This window comes from Botryllus schlosseri, chromosome 1 (assembly GCF_051294905.1).
Source record: "Botryllus schlosseri isolate E-star chromosome 1, Bs_hap1, whole genome shotgun sequence".
Lineage (NCBI taxonomy): Eukaryota > Metazoa > Chordata > Ascidiacea > Stolidobranchia > Styelidae > Botryllus > Botryllus schlosseri.
This window is the reverse complement of record NC_137236.1, coordinates 10,355,959-10,375,735: the sequence shown is the minus strand read 5'-3', so window position 1 is coordinate 10,375,735 and position 19,777 is coordinate 10,355,959. Positions and strand designations below refer to the sequence as shown.

Here is a 19,777-nt window from a genome sequence, read left to right as displayed (position 1 = left end):
AAGAACAGTGTATGCAGCAAATCAAGCAATGTTCCATGAAAGTACAATGAACAATATTGGAAACCTGCAGGGTCACAAATTCATAATGAAGCGTAATTATTACAGGTAAACAAACAACATATGTTTGTTGTTCAAGTTGAAAATTTTATTGTGTAATGAGCACGCTATGTGCTGGTGCTAACAACTGAACAATGGTGCTTATAAGGTTTAGGCCAATTGGTTGCCAATGCGTTAAGCAATCCAAAAATATAATCAAAAGACCAAATTTTGGGCCACGATCATTACAAATTTTTTGCGAATTAATATCGACAAGGACGACTATAGAGTAGCACCGATTAATTAAAAAACCAATGCTAAGCGTCACAACACAAGTTATTACTGCTGGCAGTCATCAAAGATGGCAAAAACAGGACCGCCACAAATCATAATACGACCATTATTCATCGAATATCATGTTTATCTTGTTACGAACAGCATTAGTTGGCTTGACGTTTGGAAGCTCGGCGAGAAAAGTTGCGATAAAGTTCAAGGAGTTTGATGATGAAGGAGCAAACTTCACATTGAAAACCCAATAAATAGCTATCAGGCATGCTAGAGCATGGTGAAAACCAAATAAACCTTTCACAACTTCTCCATCGAAATGAATCGTCCACTTTTCCGTCTCAGAATTGAATGCGATGGTCGGGTAGACATTCTTTGGTTCCTACGAAATATAAACGTTACTAATATCCAGTATCCATGGAATAGTTTAAATCAGTGATTCCCAACCGCAGCCCTGAGGGCCGCATGCGGCCCCCAACTGGCCTTCTTGCGGCCCCCACAAAAATATTGAGAAATCGATCTACGAAAAAAAATTATATTTATAAAATGCTCTTGCTTGGCTTGGAGTCTGGAGTTTTCAATTAGGGTTGCACGCAAGTTGTGAGTAGGGCTGGGCATAATGATTCGAGTACTCGAATCTGAATCGAGTATTAATTTTAATGATTCGAGTCGAGTAGTAAACGACGATTTTTCGAGTACTAAGATAATACGCTTCTCGCCACTGAAAGTTACCTCATCAACGAGATTTATAGTATCGATACCAATTTTCACTGTTGAGGCCTTGAAACCCTGATTGGCGGTATCGTAGCAAACGAAAAATATAGTACAAAGCTACGAAGGTTACTGGACATAGCACATTTCGGAAGACATGATTATCCCACAACATTGCCACCAAGTGGAATGAAATCGGTATGGTCTGAAAAATTCCAAAGTATCATTTATGAGATGGATAACAGGCAATATATTCTTTGCGGTGGCATAAACGGTGCATATTTGAACTTTAATGTATTACATTCCGTTATGACGTCATTATGGGTGATACTCGATTACTCGACTCGACTCGAAGCATATTACGTGATTCAGAATCGAATCACTTAGGTACTCGATTTTGCCCAGCCCTAGTTGTGAGTAGACTGCTAAGAATACGTCACTGCTGTTCCATTGCAATGTGCCCGAACTTTCCAGTTGAACGGGCAGTACCTATAGATATAAGTATAGTTAGAGATATTGACAGGACCGTAACTGCCGCACCCCAAGCCCCTGAATTGGGGGAGCGAGCTCGAAGGGGGCCCAAAATTATTTAGTGAATCAGCATAAATTATAGAGTATTTTATGAAATTTTATCCAACGGGGATGCTAGCAACCCCAACAGATTGTTTGATGGCATGGAAGGTTATGACCGTTGACGAGAGAATTCAAAAATATGAAATTCGGCCTATATATAGAGAAACAAGCCTGAATTGGAGGTAAATCGCGCAAAGCGCAAATTTTTGTAGTTGACCGCTTCTTCGCGCCCCCCTTCAGAAGCTTTCACGCCCCCCAGGTTGAGAACCACTAGTTTAGTGTAATTCATTCTTGTGCGTTTCGTATGTATGCACACAGGGCTTATAAATCGTGCCTGAAACCAATACGTTATACCTACCCAATATGCACCTGCCAGAACTGGGTACGCACACAACAGACTCTTTGTTGATGTCCCTTTGCTAACGTTATGTCGACGATCTTTGAAGGTTCTTTTCATCCTATCCAAGATTGTGTTTTTATCAGCGTTCCGGCTTCTTTTCCACTCAGTCTTCATTTCATTTTAATGCGCTTCGATGCTACTGTCATCCTCCGGAGGGTATACGGTTGGAATCTACAAGAAAAAAAAAATTTTCTAATCAGAGATGGTCAGAGGTTACTTTTCATCGTCAAATTTTGACGAGTTTATAATTGCGTAATTGCTATTACTGCGCGAATAGTCAATAGACTCTCGCATACGCCAAGAGTAGGTTTGGGAGAAGGTGCAGACCACTTTCTTTAATAATCTGCGGAGGCGGGTCGCGGAACATTTACCAATAAAAGTTTGAGATCGGGACTATAAAAAGTTTTGGAACCCCTTCGTTGAAAAATTCACGTGACGCTGTGCGTTATAGACCATGTCACCAACCAACACACGCCCCGGAGGTCATACTATGGTGCATGCTATCTGATTTGAAATTTTGGAGAAATGCCAGGTAGTTTTTGAAATGTTTAAATTGATTTCAGTTATTATTAATGTTGTTGTTTCAAAATATGCTATTCTCTTGTGCTAAATATCAATATCCTTAATGTTCTCCCTCTCACCCGTTATACAGGTAACAAACGTTCAACAACAGAGTTGTTGGTTTTTGGAGAGGTTCCCTCTGCACCAATAAAAATAGACTCGATGAGGGTTGAATCTATTTCGCCAAGGCACATCAGATCAGACTTGAAGAACTACGGTAGATAATTATAGTTGCGTAATTTCACAAAATTATAGCGAAATGTCAGTAATCTAATTCTAATCTAATTTATTGCAAGAAATATATGAGTAGGTAAATATTCATCTCTCTTGTGAATGAGCCTACTGATCCTACATTTCACTTACCGCCACTGGTGCTCAAAATCAGCCGCAACGTTAGTCCATCTACAATTGCCGACATGTTATAAAGTTCGACGAACGAATCAAATGTCTTGTCATAATATTCCATTTTGAATTGATTGTCCCCAATTTCATTACGAAATACATTTCTCACAACATCAGGAACCGCAGATTGGTGATTAACTGTGATCACTCTTCTAATATCACCATAACTAATCAGCAGTTTCATATTCAACTGTACAACAATCACAGTGGTAATTTGATAACCAGCTGTAGTGTGTATCTGTAAAATACAATGGTCATAATCAAAATAATGAAAATTGCACAAAACTTGTGTCAAGCAATATTTTTCAATCAACATACTACACTGTATGAGCTCAATTATCTTTAGGCTTCAAACTTAAAACATATTTGTTGATGCAGCCAATAAAGTATGCATCATGGGGCCTTTGCTAAAATATTTCCCCGGGCTGAAAAACGTAAACAGAACCGGTTTCCTCCACAGCATAGCAGTGTAAATGTCGTACAAATCTCGACTTCAGCAACGGCCACCACACAAGTGCCACTGTTCATTGAAATATAGAATATATTCCACACGACAAAATATTGATCCATCATCAGCCTCATTTACAACATAAATCCCCTGCCTACCATATGTTTCATATCCATTGCCATATAATTTCTAAGAACATACCCAATTCATGGCCGTCTGTCGGCGTGAAACCGCACTCTGTTCGTTAACTCCTGGCGAAATGCTTGGTACGCGCATCTACTCGTGCGGCAAATTCTTGACCTCAAAAGACCTCTCTCGGGTCGATATATAAGAGCAAATAGTTGCGGAAACTTTGTCATGCCTGCTGAACCGAGACGGAAATGATGGAGCTTCGTGCCTGTTCGAGTGTTCGTTGCTATATTAAGCGCTTGCTACACAGCACTCCATTCATTATGCCAAGTGAAATAAAATTGAAAGCGCGGGCATTGGTGGCCACAAAACTGAATCTACTGTGTCATAGTTAGTGGGCTTAGGCGCGTTAAAATTGAAGGCGCGTTAAAATTGAACGTGCATTGTGATTTTGAGATCGCAGAACAAATAATCACATACTAATATGCCGCGACAATTAAAGTCACCAAACCTTCTTTGTTGCAATGTCACATTAGGCTACGCATTACGCATTAGACAAACGCGAATACGGGTTACAAGGCAGTTCAAAATGTAACATGTTTGACATCGTTTAGCGCGGATGGAAATAATTGCCCATTCTTGCTCTGTACTGAATAATCAGCTATCATGATCGCCCGAAAGCGCGATGATGTAATCTCAACTCCCGATTTTACAATGGAATTTTCCACTACAAAATGTTTTGACAAAGACTGTTACGCACAATGCACAATGCGATAAGACACAATGCAATGTAACGAGATAGGAGGATGTTGAATGACACGCATCAGCAGCGATCCTTCACTCTAGCATCCACCTCGGCCCAGAGTGCCCGATGTCACAGTTCTTTTTGATGTTGATCCATCCTCAAGAATGGACATTACCGAGAATGCAATATATGCCATGCGGGCATGTTACTCAGAGGTACAGGACATGTATATATTTATCACGGCGTTGTCACGTTCGGTGTCGATTCTCAGGTATTAATCTCGGCAACATCCGTCCTAGTAAGTTGGATTCTTGACATTGTTCATTCTCTGTAATGTTCATTCTCGATGCTGTCCATTCTCGGTAATGATTATTCTCGGTAATTCTCGGTAGGGTACATTCTCGGTAATGTCCATTTTCGGTGGTTTATTCTCGGTAATGACCATTCTCGGTAATGTATATTCTCGGTAGTGTCCATTCTCGGTAATGGTATTCTCGGTAATGTCCATTCTCGGTTGTGTCTATTCTCGGTAATGACCATTCTCGGTAAGGTTCCAGCTTCGGTAATGGTATCCTCGGTAATTTCCAACCTCGCATGCGGTTGACATCTCGCGTGACTCGGAATGCACTGAAAACGAGTCGACGTTTTGGGGAAAAAACTAGGAAACGGGTTGAATCGAGTCATATCCGAGCCTAAGGTCGGGATTTACCGAGGATATTTTTTACAGTGTATATTGCCAACATCAACAAATTCAGTAGGCAACAAGGTACAGATCGCGGTTTATGTTCACACTCTCACCGAAATATTTTTATTTGCCGGTCGAGCGGTTGCGAAAATGGGGTGCAGAAACAAATGCTATTAATATCGAATTTCTGAAGGAATTTACTAGATCAGGAAATTCATACTGCCAACGTGTATTAGGTAAAAGTGTTTATTTCTGTTATTTTATTTAAGAATTATTTTTATTTCAGTTCTCACACATACAACAGCATTTTGTATTGTCATTCTTGTCACTTATTTAACATGACTTATGCGAAATCTGATTGAAAGAACTACGAATGGATACTCATGGATTTCGTTTGACAGAGGCAATCCAATCGAACTCAACATCAAACCCACTGCACACGTCACTTAGCACTGTAATATGACGATTTACGTAACGATCGAATATGATACAAAATCTATCCAAACCAGAACATATATTACGGTGAAAACACCATTTTCAGCGAATAATATATCCCCACAGCTGTCAAAAATTATTGGAGTTCAGCATATGTACACGTCTAATTAGTCAATATCATCATCGCAGCCGCTAGGAATGTGAACAGAAGTTGTGAAAAGTTTATTATGAACTGGGGATAGGACTCTTCACGATAGTCATTCCTGTTTATTCGACACGGCGCTGTCTTGAATTTACTCAACCAAATCATATCAGAATACGCGATCCATGTTAATATTCCTGATTTCACTCTTATGCGTGTATAGGGCTTCTGAGCATACAAGAAAACTATTTATAATAATAAACCAAGACCGAAAACGGACCATACGAAATTGAAATTTACTGTTAAACTCATTAATTCGACAATTTTGCAAGTTTCGATTCGCAATATTGTCGCGCAAACTGTAATTTATCATTAAATGCAATATACAAATGCATAGTAGAGGCATACGGGATACATTGGCTCTACATTTATAATTGCAATTGTTAGGAATTCATGTAAAAATGACAAAAGTAACATACATGTTTCGAATAACGAAACCTGTCAAAATGTTTAAATTTAAAATAATCTAAATTATTTTCGGCGATCTCGACTACAATAATTCTGAAGCTCTTCGTGATATTTAAAGGAAGTTATCGAGCTTTTACCTCGCCAGTAACGAAGTCCTTGTGAATCTGGCCCGACCGGAGAACTACATGTTGCCTCGCACATATTTAAATGATTACACTCGATGTTTCCTGATGTGGTATATATTTCTCTTCACTCATCACACTTCCACGTAACTTTTTAAACAACATTTTAATGAGTTACACTATGACATGAGCAAGACATTATCAATTTTGCATTGAATGTTTTAACATGTTGCTATTCTAAAAGAATCATCACCGTCGTGTACACCACTCTAATTTTGATGTCGTCGGAATCCCTATCCTGCATCGACCAGGTATTTTTCACAGCTTGCACGAGTTCGCTCAGTGGATTTACGCCGCTTTCACGCACTTTTTGATATACCGGGAGGTTATGATAGAAGCGAGACCATGAGCCAAGATTCCATTGAGAATCAAGCGCAAATTCTAGCTCTTTTATCTCTCTGCTTTTCTTTTCCCAGCTGATTGCGTCAAATTGTGTTTGGTGGAGCTCATATGTGTGAAAGCTCGGGTGTGACATTTCTCTCGCCTTTTCCAATAGCTGTCGAATCATCATTTTCACCGGTCCGTCTATTACGGGTAAAGCGTCATCTTCAGCAGACAATATTTTTGATATCTGGTGCCAGTAAAATAGTGCGATGCCGCCTGGTTTTAGCACTCTTTTGCATTCGGGAATGAACTTCGCGAGGTCGGTGTAGTGTACAACAAACATAGCTGTAATCACGTCGACAGAACTATCTTCAATAGGCAGTTTTTCCGCATTTGCAACTTTAAACTCAACGCCTGCCATGTCATTATCGGAAGCGATGGCGTACGATATCATAGCAGCACTCGGGTCTACTCCGATCGTATGTTGAAAGTTTTTCGCCAACAATCTGGTTGATTTGCCACTGCCACACCCCACATCAAGTAGGCATCCGGACCGTTGATGAACTTTTCCTATTTGCCTGAGTCGCTCAATGATAAGCCGTACCGGAATATCCATCATTGCACGCGGTTTACTTTGAATGTAATTTTGCACCGTTTCCTCCCTGTTGAAGGCATCTTCGGGTATAACTTTCGATGGAGCGGACATAGCTATGATAGGATTACAATCTATAAACTTTTATTATAGAGAATATTACGACAATTGTAATAGTTGGCGCCGGGCAAACCGGGAGCTGGAGTGATTTGAGTAGATTAGGGTATACGAGGATTATTCACTGATATGTCATAATTAGGGATGGTGTGAATCTCTGAAAGGTTCAGGTTCGTGTGAACGCGAACCTCTTTGGAAGGTTCTGTGTGAACGCGAACGTGAACCTAATGACGTCACGTGACGTCATATTCATAATTCCAACCCTAAATTTCAATAAAGTGATAGTTTATATTAATGTATAGTAGGTAGACGATACCTAGCGACGTCTCTGGTCACATAATGCCACAATGCTGAAGTACATATTGACGTTTTAAACGTCATCAAATGTATCAACTGGGGCAATCAAATGAAATAATAATCCCATAAAATTAATATCTTCCATCGCTTTGCCAACAATTTCGACGAGGACTTGCAAGGGTATATAAGCTTACGCCTCAACGGTGTAGGCCAGATCGGACAACGTATCCGGCGTCCGAGTATTGCTACTAGGGATGGTGTGAACCTCTGAAAGGTTCAGGTTCGTGTGAACGCGAACCTTTTTGAAAGGTTCTGTGTGAACACGAACGTGAACCTCGTGACGTCACGTGACGTCATATTGTTAATTCCAACCCTATCTTCCAATGAAGTGATAGCCTATATTAATGTACACGATATCTAGCGAAGACTCGGTCCACATAATGCCACAATGCTGAACTACATATCGGCGTTTTAAACGTTGCTAAATGAGTGTACAACGGGTTTCTATACTCGCTACCGATGCCACAAACAACACCAAGTTATGCAGCAGTAGCGAGCACCTTAATCGCACGGATTTGGTTTTAATGATACAGTAAAGATATGAAGTCAAGATTGACCCCGTACGCCCGTTCGATTTTTTAAATCAGAAGACGATATCAATGTCATTGATTGGTTGAATAAGCATCATTCGCTGACTGCGTATATATCGCTCGTGATGTTGTGTGATTGCGGGTCAAGCTCAGAGCAGAGAGTCACTAAATATTCACAAACGGAAAGCTGGTTATTCCGAGAAAATTTTTGCAACAAAGCAAGGAAAACTTTTAAGGTTGTCGAGGTGCATGGTGCATGCTCGTTTAGCGTTGATTTTCTATGCTGCCAGCACCATGCATGAAGTGGCCCGCAGTTGAAATGCAATAAATTTGAGTCAAAGATCTTATAATGGAGTGAAAATTCAATTTACCAAAAGGTTCACAGTGCAGAACCTACCAAGGTTCTGTTGTGAACGCGAACCTCTAAATTTCCGAGGTTCACACACAGAACGCGAACGTGAACCTCAAGTTCACACCATCCCTAATTGCTACGTTGATATTGAGCAGAGTGTAGAACTAGTTTCTGTGCTTGCTATCGATATTACTCAATTAACAAGTCATACAGCAGTTGCCAATACCCCAACCGCACGGAGTTCGTTTTTATGATACCATAAAGATGTGAAATCAAGATTGACCCCGTAATCCTTCTAGATTTTTTACATAAGACAATGATATCAATTCCATTTATTTGTTGAATAAGCATCATTCGCTGACTACCTATACATGTGTGTATACTGTATAGTGTATTTCGCACTTGGTGTTGTTGTTTTTTAAGCTGCCAGCGCCATGCATAGCGTGGTGTGAAGTTGAAATGCAAAGAGTATCAACCAAATATGTTATAATGACGCGAAAAATGGCGATATATGAAAAAGGTTCACAGTGCAAAACCTACCAAGGTTCGTTTGTGAACGTGAACCTGTAAATTTCTGACGTTCACACACAGAACGCGAACGTGAACCTCGCGCTCACACCATCCCTAGTCATAATACTATTGGCGATGTGCGAAGTCAATGAGGATTATTCATGGATATGTCATAACAGTATTGGGGATGTGGGAATTCAACTATGTACTATGGATGGTGTGAGTGTGAGGTTCACCTTCGCGTTTTGTGTGTGAACCTGATAAATTGGAGGTTTACGTATACCAAGGAACCTTGGTAAGTTCTGCACTGTGAATCTTTTTCATGCATTACAATTTTTCACGACATTATAAAATCTTTGGGTGAAATTCTTTGCATTTCAAATTCGGACCAATCTCTGTTTGGCGCTTGCAACATGAAAATATATTTACAGCACTATACAAACATGCACCTTGCCAATTTCAAAAAATGTTATTAGCTCTGGTAAAAAATTTGCTCGAAATATTCAGCATTCCGCTTGGCACGCTTGGTACACTTCGTAAATTTGTGTTCAAATGCATGCTAGCAGAATCTTAACTCACACGCAAAAAACTTCGACCTGCGGGAGTCGGTGTGTGTGGTTATAACGGCCGCACGAATCAACCATTTGTCCGACTTTGGACCATGCAACGTAATGAAAAACGGCGGTTGAGCATTGGTCAATTTAGCTTAGCTAATCATACATAGTGTTACCATATTTTCGTGGACCAAATTCCGGAGACTCTTTAGCTTCTCCTAGCGGGTTTGAGGTAAGACCACAGATGACGTCACACTGGTAATGCATTGCCTATCGATAGTATCGATTTTTTAACGCAGGTTTTCCATCCTTTTTAATATCCTCGCCCCGCCCACGTGATCAAAGTTAGCAGTAGAGCGGATGAGGGAGCGTAATTGTACATGGATCTCCAAGTCATGTTCACGTCACACACACAGAGCCATATATGGCTCGCGAGCCATAGGTTAACGAACCCTGATCTAAGTGATGTCGATATGCCACATCACTCCTTAACCCTTCGCCAAATTCCTGGCAAGCATTTACTCGCCGTTGCAGTTTCCAGTGTATATATGAATGAAAAATGAAAGGAAAATGAAAAGTCATTATCATGAGCTATCAACCGATATCATGAAGGAGCTGTGTCGTACAATAGCTTTACCTCATTTTCTTGCGGCACCGTGGCTGAGAACCGTTGGATTAGTCATTCATTCAACCAACCAATATTATGTTCCAGATCGAATGCTAAATTCATTTTAAAATAAAGGAAACAACTAGCAACGCTTCGAGATTCATTCGACTGATACTTCGAGAGCTGTTTAAAAATATTTACCAGAATTGATGATTCATGGCCATCATGATTTCAGGTAAATACTCAATGATAGCATGTAGAAGTGAGCTTTATGCTTCTCATACAGCCACGTATCAACATCAGCCGCATTATCAATAATATTTATCGATCATCGCCGGATTATATTTGCATCTGCCCAAGACACATAATCACAATGTTCAATGCGATATAAAAGACTGATAGAAGGATATCGAAACGACCAAGTTCTGGTTTCCCAATCTAGCATCCACCTCGGCCTGATGTCCGCTATTACAGTCATTTCGATGTTAATCTGTCTTAGCATGTCATTTTAGACATTATTTCTTGCTCTTTTCTTTCTTTCTTTACCGTATCTTTTTCTGGGCATTTTTGTAGCCGTCAGGACTGCGGACACGGGAGACAAGGTGCCCAGAATAAACCAAGAAAATGGGAGTTGAACCCGGGCCAACTGCGTAGATAGCGCCGACGCTCACCACTATACGCTATAATCTGCCAATTTCACAGCAATCGATATTCATAGCGTCTGTCGTCTCTGCTTCTTTCCGTACCGGCACGAATGATCCTACTCGTGCTGATAGCTGAAGTAATCGTTGGCGTAGCTTTGCACGAGTTTTCGTTTCCTGAATTGATTAGCCATTGCAGAATATTTGAAACTGAACCGAGTGACAGACATCGCGCGTCCAGTCTGTTTATTAGTCTGTTTCATAACGATATTGAATGTGTTTTGTTTTGGATCTTTCTCGTCCGTCAACGATATCGCGTCGAGATATTTCGGAATCGAACCAGCCATGACCGACCATCAGGCAATCGCCTATCTTCTCGGTAGACTGACTACCTTTGTGGTGATCTGCGTGGTCGGTGGTTGGATCAGCCTTCGGCAAATCACTTTGTTAGCGTGTATCCCAATCGGATTCGACACTTTACTGGTCACAATGGGACTTTTGTTGAAAATATTTGGCCTCTTAGTGGCCAACATGTTTCTGTCCGGTTCCGCTGCCGGAGTTATAATACCGATAGCACAGCTAGTGCGCGTGAATTGGTTTCCTTTGCATGACAGAGTAAAAGCGACGGCAATGTCATCGGCTACACGGCGGCTAGCATCTTTGATGTCGAACGTGGTTGCTGCAAGAGCAATGGGGATTCCATAAAGCCATCAACAGCTTCAACAAATATCAATATTGTCAGTAGGGTTGCATTTTAAAAAATTGTTGTTTCCAGCACTTCGTTTAAAACACTGTTTTAAGCAAAGGCTATCTTGAAAAAAACAAAATTGTGTTTTTTTCGAAGTTTTATATTTATGCCATAATGGTGTGAATACTTTCCACAAAACATGCAGTATGAGCTTACGGACGATTACCACCTGATATAGCCGACGTATACGATATGGGATGGCTGGAACCCTCAAAATAGTCGGTTCAATATTAACGGGGCACTTCACTCTAAAATTGATGTGGTCTCAAATTGAAGGACAAAACGAAAGAAAAATTTTGGCCGCAGCCGTTTTCTTCAGAACACCACCGTAATGGAGCTGCAATGTATTGAAATTTCCACAGTTGCATCACGCTCCAGCAGTCACGCAGAGATCGAACTTTATATAGTTGTCAGCCGATATTATGAAGGAAATATGCCGTACACGCCGAGGTGGTTTAGATACCGCGTTCAACGGAAGATGTCGAGTCAGGAGATTTATGTCAAACTTGGGCCTAGTGCATTCTATTTCCTTCATAACACGTCTAGTTCTGATGAACATGAGCTTCAGTGACAATTCGGATATGAGCAAAATTTTAACACGAATCTCTGACGCCATCATGCGGGATAAAATTATATTCCAGGTACCTCAGACAACATAAGATTCTCATTGTGTTGTTCCAAACTATAGGCTAGTGTCTCAATGACTTCATCCGAAATCTGGATCGTCAGCCTTGAGATCGTCAACTCCCCCTTACTGCATATGTAGGCCTACAGATGTAAGTACGGACAAAACGATGTGGGTATTTAGTTAGATCGATATAAATGAAAATAATGAAATCGCTTGTCAATTTTAACAAAAATCCGGATTATTTGTTTGAAATCACGCTATTTTATTCATTCCTTTGGGATATGTGGTATCGTAAAACACCTTCTGCCTGCTACCTCACCCCTGCCTCTATTATAAGATATTGTCTCGATGGTATTCAATGATCAAAATGCTCTCGGTACCAATCGCAACATGCGTCATTCCGATGTTATTGGAGTAAACGATTATCATAACCAGGGCGGTTTTTTTTTTGACCTGAAAAAAAGAAAATTTTGACCTAAAAAATCCAAATTTTGACTTTTTTTGACCTAAAAAAACTGAATTTTGACCAAATTTTGACCTAACGTATGCAAATTAGGTGTTTTCCCACATAATGTTAAAATTGCACCACTTATCTTCATTTCTGGTTTGAACCGACTGTCCTAACGAAGTAGTTTGGCCTGAAAAAACGTTTTTGGCTTAGAAACAGGCATGTTTTTACATGAAAACAAACAATATTTTAACGAAATCTGGCCCTATGAAGAATTTCAGTGGTTACAATATGTATTATGGTAGAAATAATTGAAATATTTTGTAGTACAACGAGAGATGCTTTCCTACATTCTTGGGTAGAAAGTGCACGTCCTTACTAAGAAGCTTGTCAAGGACGTTCAACAGCAGCAGTTGTTGGCCGACAACACTCAAGTTGTGCTTACACTGCTGGTGCTGGTGACACACCGTGTTGCTTCATTCTGACAATGTTGTCTACATCACAATTTTTCATCATGCGCTTCTTAATATAAGAATGATGCAATGCACAAGAAGTCTTTCTTCAGTTAGGATATTGCGGTACATTGACCATAACACCATGTCTATCTATTATTTTTTTTTTTTACCGTTTATGATTCACAATGAGCAGACGATTAGCCATTTACAACAGTAGGCTAAAAGCGGTAAAATATCAAATTATAAGTTCACCGACAGTGCTAAATCTACGATACAAACAAAATGAAGACGTCAAAATTTTTTTAATTTTATGAAAAATTTTGACAAATTTTGACCTAACGCTACAATTTTGACAAAATTTTGACAAATTTTGACATGTCAAAAAAAAACCGCCCTAATCATAACATATTATATCAGTGGTTCCCGACGTGGGCGATATCGCCCCCCAGTGGTGGATTTTGAGAAACGAGGGAGGCAAAAATACCAAAGGGGTGATTAGGGGGAGACGATGGGCGAAAATGTTATGGCCAACTCAACGGTAAGTAGACGCGAAAACCGGTTTTCAGAGCATCCACTCGAAAAAATGACCTTTCGTTTTTAATCAATTCACCAGCGATCAGAGTTTGGTGAATAAATGTCCAGTTGATATGCCCCATTTTTAGGATCCGTAAATATGGGAAGAGGGGCAAAAATTTATGTCCAGCTTGATAGAGGGACGATGAGTCGCAAAAGGTTGGGAACGGCCGTGTTTTATAGTAGCTCTGTGATAATATTTCATTGGATCTATATCATTTTGCATTGGTTTTCATTTATTTCACCCGTTATTGCAGAGCAGCCAAGGAAATTTTTTAAGAGGTTATTTGTAGCCCATACAGAAACGTTCTTTCCCAAGGGAAATAAAATCTCATCTGTGGTTGGATTAGGGTTAGAGCAACTCAGTCAGAATATAAGCTCACGATCTCGCTTTCGCCCGATTCCCGGTCTAACAGTGTAGCGCTGACAGAAACGAGTTATTTTGTTTTCAAAAGCTATACCGATTGAAATTTTGAACAGGAGTCTCAAAAACAGTATACTTTTCGACTACGCAAGGTCCATCCTAGTTTGATGTTTAACTTTTCAATTCACTGCCGACAGAATGCAAGGTTGGTAGTAAGCTAAAATTCCCGAAGTGTTGGTAACGAAAACTTAGATTATCAGCCCTTTCTAGCATTATACCAAACGATTCACAGGGTAAAACCTATCAAGTCCGTGCTCGAACGCAAACTTTTGAACATTATCCCAAATAATAAACACTAAAATGATATATGCCACATCTGACCAATTGCCGGTCGCCCAAAATTGCATGAATTATTCTTCCTATCAGAACTTGCCATCCCTGCTCTATTTCAAATGTAGAAACGGCAATAGGAGAAAATGAGCGAGTGTGGCATACGTTTCTGATAGGATTATGAATGCAAACAATTATCGGTAGAATATCAGAAGAGTAGACGATAAATCCGAAGTCGAGTGCTCCCATCCGTCCATGTATTCATCACCTGAGTTTAAAAAATTGCATTTTATTTCGGATATTTCTCGGATGCCCAGTGTCAGCAAACCTCCGTAGGCGGTCGATTTTGAAACTCCTTGCCAACCTACCAAATCATTTTGAGAATTTGATCAAATATTTTATACGCAGCATATACGTTGGATCAGAATACACCAACCTGCAAAATATCCGCACGTCCCGAACTCGGCAATGTCATTCGAACTCCCACCGACACACAAATATTCGGGAGAAGTTGTGTTTACGCTGAAACATCGAGAGTCGTACGACAGTTATGTGGTGTTTTAAACATAAAATGTATGAGAGTGCTAGCAAGTCCACGTATATTTATCAGGTCCACTGCAGTAACTAGCCCGCCAAATTCAATATCATCGTAACTTCGGAATCAATATTGCATTGGGTGCAACAAATGCGCGTCCTCGCCGTATAATTGTCACATATTTGGCACGAAATTACAAGATTACGCATCGCTCTATTATCAAGTATATGCATTGTGTACAACCGATCACGACTGTGGATCAGTATGATGTGCGCAATCAGATAATCTTCGAGCATGTATTCATTGAAGTTGATATGGAGGCAGCTTCTTCTGAATGAATACTAGTCACCATTCAAGATTACCGGACCATGATCTGTGGTATCAGCGTCGGCTATAAGCACATGACAGACATTCATTTTCCTCACTTGACCTTTTTATATTGTCTTCTGTTAGTTTTCATTTAATGGACATGAATTTGCATGGGTGGATGGATGAATGAATGGACGGACGGACGAAAAAAAACATAATGTTTCTAGTAGATATTTTCTATGTATAATTCCAAATTGCGATGTCGGTGTTGGCATCAGACCCATAGACAGGCTTTTCGCACCGACTAAATGGAAGCTATTGCGTGACGAAGATCGAGACAGGTGCGTTACCGAAATTGAAAACCAACACAACTTTTCCGCAATGTTATAAATGTGTATTTCTAGTTGTCCACGTGCAATACTTGAGGAAGAAAGTAATTTTCAAAGTAACTCAATAACATCAGATTTTCATTGTGATGTTCGAATATATGACGGTGTCTCAATGACGTTATCTTATCGCAATGTTATGTTGTTTTGAAGCGATAAATTACCGAAATACGAACTAGTACCATAATATTTTACATGGTTGCGGTTTCAAAATACGTTAGAAAGAGCGACTACATTCCCTCGCTTTGCAGGACCGCCAGAACTTGGGCTAGAATTTGAACCTTCAGCTATAAACGGTTGTGCTATACCAAGCTATATTATTTTAGCTACTCGGAATTTGAATTGATCCGTTTTTCAACACATGAAATTACTCATCATCACTCATGTCGCGTTAAAAGTGTTGAAGAATTCAAATGAAATTTAGTACTTTTTATTCGAATAAGCTCTAATTGACTTGAGATGACTTATTGGTGTGAGTTGTTGCAATAGTGCCTATAGTACTAATAGTACCTAGTGCCAGTACCTAGTGCCAATAGTAGCCTACCTATAAGCCTACCTACGGTATATCATAATATTTATGCTTGAATTTTCTAGGTACATAAGTCAAGTCATATAGATACATACCTGTTGAACACTGATTCGTGATTTTATAAAAGTTGTTGCAATAATGGACATTTCAACTTGATGTTGATTAATGGAGCAAAATTTGATATTTGAGTGCAATTATACCTCGAATCCAGTGACAAGATTATTAATCATTAAAACCAAACGCAGCTTGTGTATGTTGGCCCAGAGAATTTGGCTAGCCAGACCATATTGATAGAATATGGTCACAGTAAGATGAAATTTTGGGCTATTTTACATGAACTTTCCTACATTTGATTTGATATGTCCGCTAAAACAGTTGTTATTCTGCTTTCGAATAAGACCTAAATTGCTTGTTTCAATGGTAACTGTGTTTGTCAAAGGCTGTAAAGGTAATTTCTTTTCCATGTTAGATGTTTGTTTGTTTGTGGTGTTCATGGTGGTGGTTCGACTACACTGGTCATTTTACACCAGGCCGGTTCTTATTATTATTATTCCGTATCTGCCCGATTACCAGTGAATTCGGCCGCACAAACTCGGCACTTGGTGAATTCGGCCGTGGTAGATCTCGTAGCGGTACCGGCAGGGCTGTGGAGTCGGAGTCGGAGTCGGTGGAGTCGGAGTCGGAGTCTAGGTAATTTTCGCTTGATGGAGTCGGAGTCGGAGTCGTAAAAACTATAATAGCTGGAGTCGGAGTCGGAGTCGGAGTCGGTGGGAAAATACTGACTGGAGTCGGAGTCGGAGTTTGTGAGTATGACTATGACTTCAACTCCGACTCCGACTCTAACTTCTCTATCACGAAAACATTTGCTTTCAAAGAATTTTCAATATAATTTTTATGTACCACCAATCACTGTTATTATTAACCATACAGATCAGGTGCGGCCAGCCCGTGGCACGCAGACCAAATTTGGCACACGAGAAGGTTACGTGTGGCCTGCAAGGTAATTCTCGAAATTATTTATGACATCAGGTACAATTGCAAGGCCAACCAAAATTTGATTAGCATGACCGGGAAATTTGATGACGACTAAAACAACAGTTCTGACGCATTGACGTAACCAGGGGTCAGCCACATTTATCCCAGATCTTCGTATATGACCATGAAGTAGAATATTTCATAGCACGTTTATTTGACTTGAAATTTTTCTCGGTACTTCGCATGATTCATTGTCACTAGATTTCTTGCATTCAGTATTTGAGCCCCCTTCAGAAAATTATTCATACATATTATTCACAGAATTGAGTCTAACTATATTCGCAATTAGGAGATACGGCTTCGCTTGTGCACTCGCAGCGAGATCGTCGACAAAACAATTGCACAAAATGATAGAGGCATGTTCACTGATACCGTCGATTTTGCTATGTCTAAACGTCGAATAATCCTGTCCTTGCCAAATGAGCCCAGTGGTATACAGATGCGACCCCCAATGTATGTTAGCGACATACTTATTGATATAGCTATAGCCTAATTTAGTCGTTATCTTGCAAAAAAATTTCGCGCTTTGCGCGGCCAGGGCCTGATTGCACACTGCACACTTGCATGACATATTGTTATCAATTTTAGAGCGTATTAATATAAGTCTTGTTTGCAATGTTACCTAATTCGGTTCGCTCCTATCGACGACTAAAAAAAAGTTATCAACATTCCAGTTGCCCGCGCAATGGTTCGTAAATCTCAGGTGTCCCTTTCGCCGAAAAAGTTGCCCACCCCTGATATAGATAAAATTAGACATTACTTGCAAATTACAACTCAGTTGCAGAGGGGAAGAAAATCGCAAGATGCGTTTTCGCGATGCAGTCAAAATTGATGCAATTTTTGAAATTATACCATGATACTGTGACAGAGCAAATGCATCGGCTGGTTTTGTAAAATTGTAAAAATGATGTAAATATGACCAAACGATGCTTCCCACTTGACAAAATTAAAAATATTTGTAGTGTAGCTTAGCTGTTTGGGTCGAACAAATGATTAAGAAAGACTGCAAGTCCCAATCCTTGAATACTTGATTAAGTACATGTAGTCTAGACATAGGCTATGGTCTTTGACTACTTAACTAAAATTCATTTATGACCAATGTCTATTATTAGTAGTAAGAGTGTTTGTGCTTGTAATCAGGATAGTGTGCAATGACAAAATTAGTAAGTTCAATTTCTTTATTAGTTGCTGAGTCATACACAAGAGCTACACTTGGATTTTTTATCTACATTTTTATTATACAGGATTGGATATCTGCCATATTTGAATGATTCATACATTTCAGGATATTAGAGAGTCCATGTTATATAAAAACATGAATAAGGAAGGACATTTAGCAAATCTTTATTTCATGTTAATTGCATAGTGGATAATTCGAGCTGTGCCACAATGAAACAATTTAGCATGCCACAGTTAATCATATGTTTGCATATGTTTAATGGTTGTATGATAGTCATTCAACCGACAATGTGGCATATAATTTTCGAAGTAAATTGGTAATAATGCTGGAGTCGGAGTCGGGAGTCGGAGTCGGAGTCGGTACGTTTAAAGACCCAGGAGTCGGAGTCGGAGTCGGAGTCGGTACATTTAAAGACTCAGGAGTCGGAGTCGGAGTCGGAGTCGGTATATTGAAAATGTGTGGAGTCGGAGTCGGAGCCGGAGTCGGTGGTAAAATTTACCGACTCCACAGCCCTGGGTACCGGTCACCATGATTGGTTACTGGAATGTTTGCCGGTGAACTTGGCACTTTGAGTGGTTGTCAATGTTGTACGGGGGGGCATGCGTAGATCACACAGTCACGGCGTGATTAGATCACAGATTGCGTAATCGCGGGAAATAACGCGACGCTCTTCACTTGGTGAACTCGGCCCTTGGAGGAATTGGCACTAGAACACCTTCGCATTAGAAATGCATTTAATATGAATGAACAGTATCAAAAAGGAGATTTAAACGTGTCGTGGCTCGCGGTAGATCTGGTAATCTTGAGTGGAATCGTCTCTCCAAAGGCAAAAAATAAATTATTTTGACGTGATCATGCGAAACATTTGTTGATGAGGAACACTGGCTTGTCGTGATCGATAAACGAAGAAGTGCCGCTTGATCTTCCACAGTTTCCATCTCACATACAACGCCAAGATCCATCTTCTCAAAACTTACACGACACAGGCCCGTCACTCACGCCATCAATTCCAAGCAGACCGCGCGTGGTCAGTGTATGAGCGCTGCGTTATTTCCCGCGGCTACGCAATACGTGATATAATCACGCCGTGACTGCGTGATCTACGGATGCCCTGACCTGACAAGATTGACGAATCACTTGATAATACTATTATTAGTTTGATAATTCATATTAATAGCTGTAAATACACTTCATTTCAAAATTTCCTGAGGGCCGAATTCACCAAGTGCCGAGTTTGTGCGGCCGAGTTCATCGACAACCATCTGCCAACTTATAGCACGGCCCACTCCTAGGCTTTTTAAGACATGGCTATGCGGATCAGATGGCGAAGAGGAGCCTAGATAAACGGCCAACACTTCCGTAGGAATTATGGAGTCGACGTGTCAGGCTCGAACCCGCAATTCATTGGTGTTTAGCTATAATGGAACGTACCACTACGTTTCCTCGCCATACCTTGTAAAATGAGACCGTA

At 40.2% G+C, this 19,777-nt stretch overlaps 3 protein-coding genes across 8 annotated transcripts in view; all 3 read right to left on the bottom strand.

The window, feature by feature from the left end:
• Positions 1 to 1,680: 1,680 nt before the first annotated feature.
• Positions 1,681 to 4,336, bottom strand: LOC145433203 (uncharacterized). 2 transcript variants are annotated; one of them, XM_080310176.1, is made up of 3 exons: positions 3,618 to 4,336; positions 2,930 to 3,206; positions 1,681 to 2,176 (listed from the first exon to the last, which is right to left on the bottom strand). In XM_080310176.1, exons 1-3 carry the CDS (start codon positions 3,690 to 3,692, stop codon positions 2,148 to 2,150), a joined length of 381 nt encoding a protein of 126 aa, XP_080166302.1. In that variant the 5' UTR covers positions 3,693 to 4,336; the 3' UTR covers positions 1,681 to 2,147. The 2 variants fall into 2 exon arrangements, 1 of the variants encoding a protein (XP_080166302.1); XR_013913066.1 differs by having other exon boundaries at positions 1,682 to 2,176; positions 2,930 to 3,117.
• Positions 4,337 to 4,734: 398 nt separating this feature from the next.
• LOC145432863 (uncharacterized) lies at positions 4,735 to 7,284 on the bottom strand. The gene has a single exon (XM_080309680.1). It carries the CDS (start codon positions 7,230 to 7,232, stop codon positions 6,375 to 6,377), a length of 858 nt encoding a protein of 285 aa, XP_080165806.1. The 5' UTR covers positions 7,233 to 7,284; the 3' UTR covers positions 4,735 to 6,374.
• A 7,107-nt stretch (positions 7,285 to 14,391) lies between these two features.
• LOC145453615 (uncharacterized) overlaps positions 14,392 to 19,777 on the bottom strand; it is a 371,639-nt gene continuing 366,253 nt past the window's right edge. For 2 of the 5 annotated variants that reach the window (XM_080331929.1, XM_080331866.1), the window contains 2 exons: positions 14,769 to 14,854; positions 14,392 to 14,696 (listed from right to left, as the gene is read on the bottom strand). In XM_080331929.1, coding sequence (XP_080188055.1) covers positions 14,527 to 14,696; positions 14,769 to 14,854 — 256 coding nt within the window. In that variant the 3' untranslated portion in view covers positions 14,392 to 14,526. The remainder of the gene's footprint in view (positions 14,697 to 14,768; positions 14,855 to 19,777) is intronic. The other 3 variants (XM_080331754.1, XM_080331616.1, XM_080331681.1) reach the window with 3 other exon arrangements.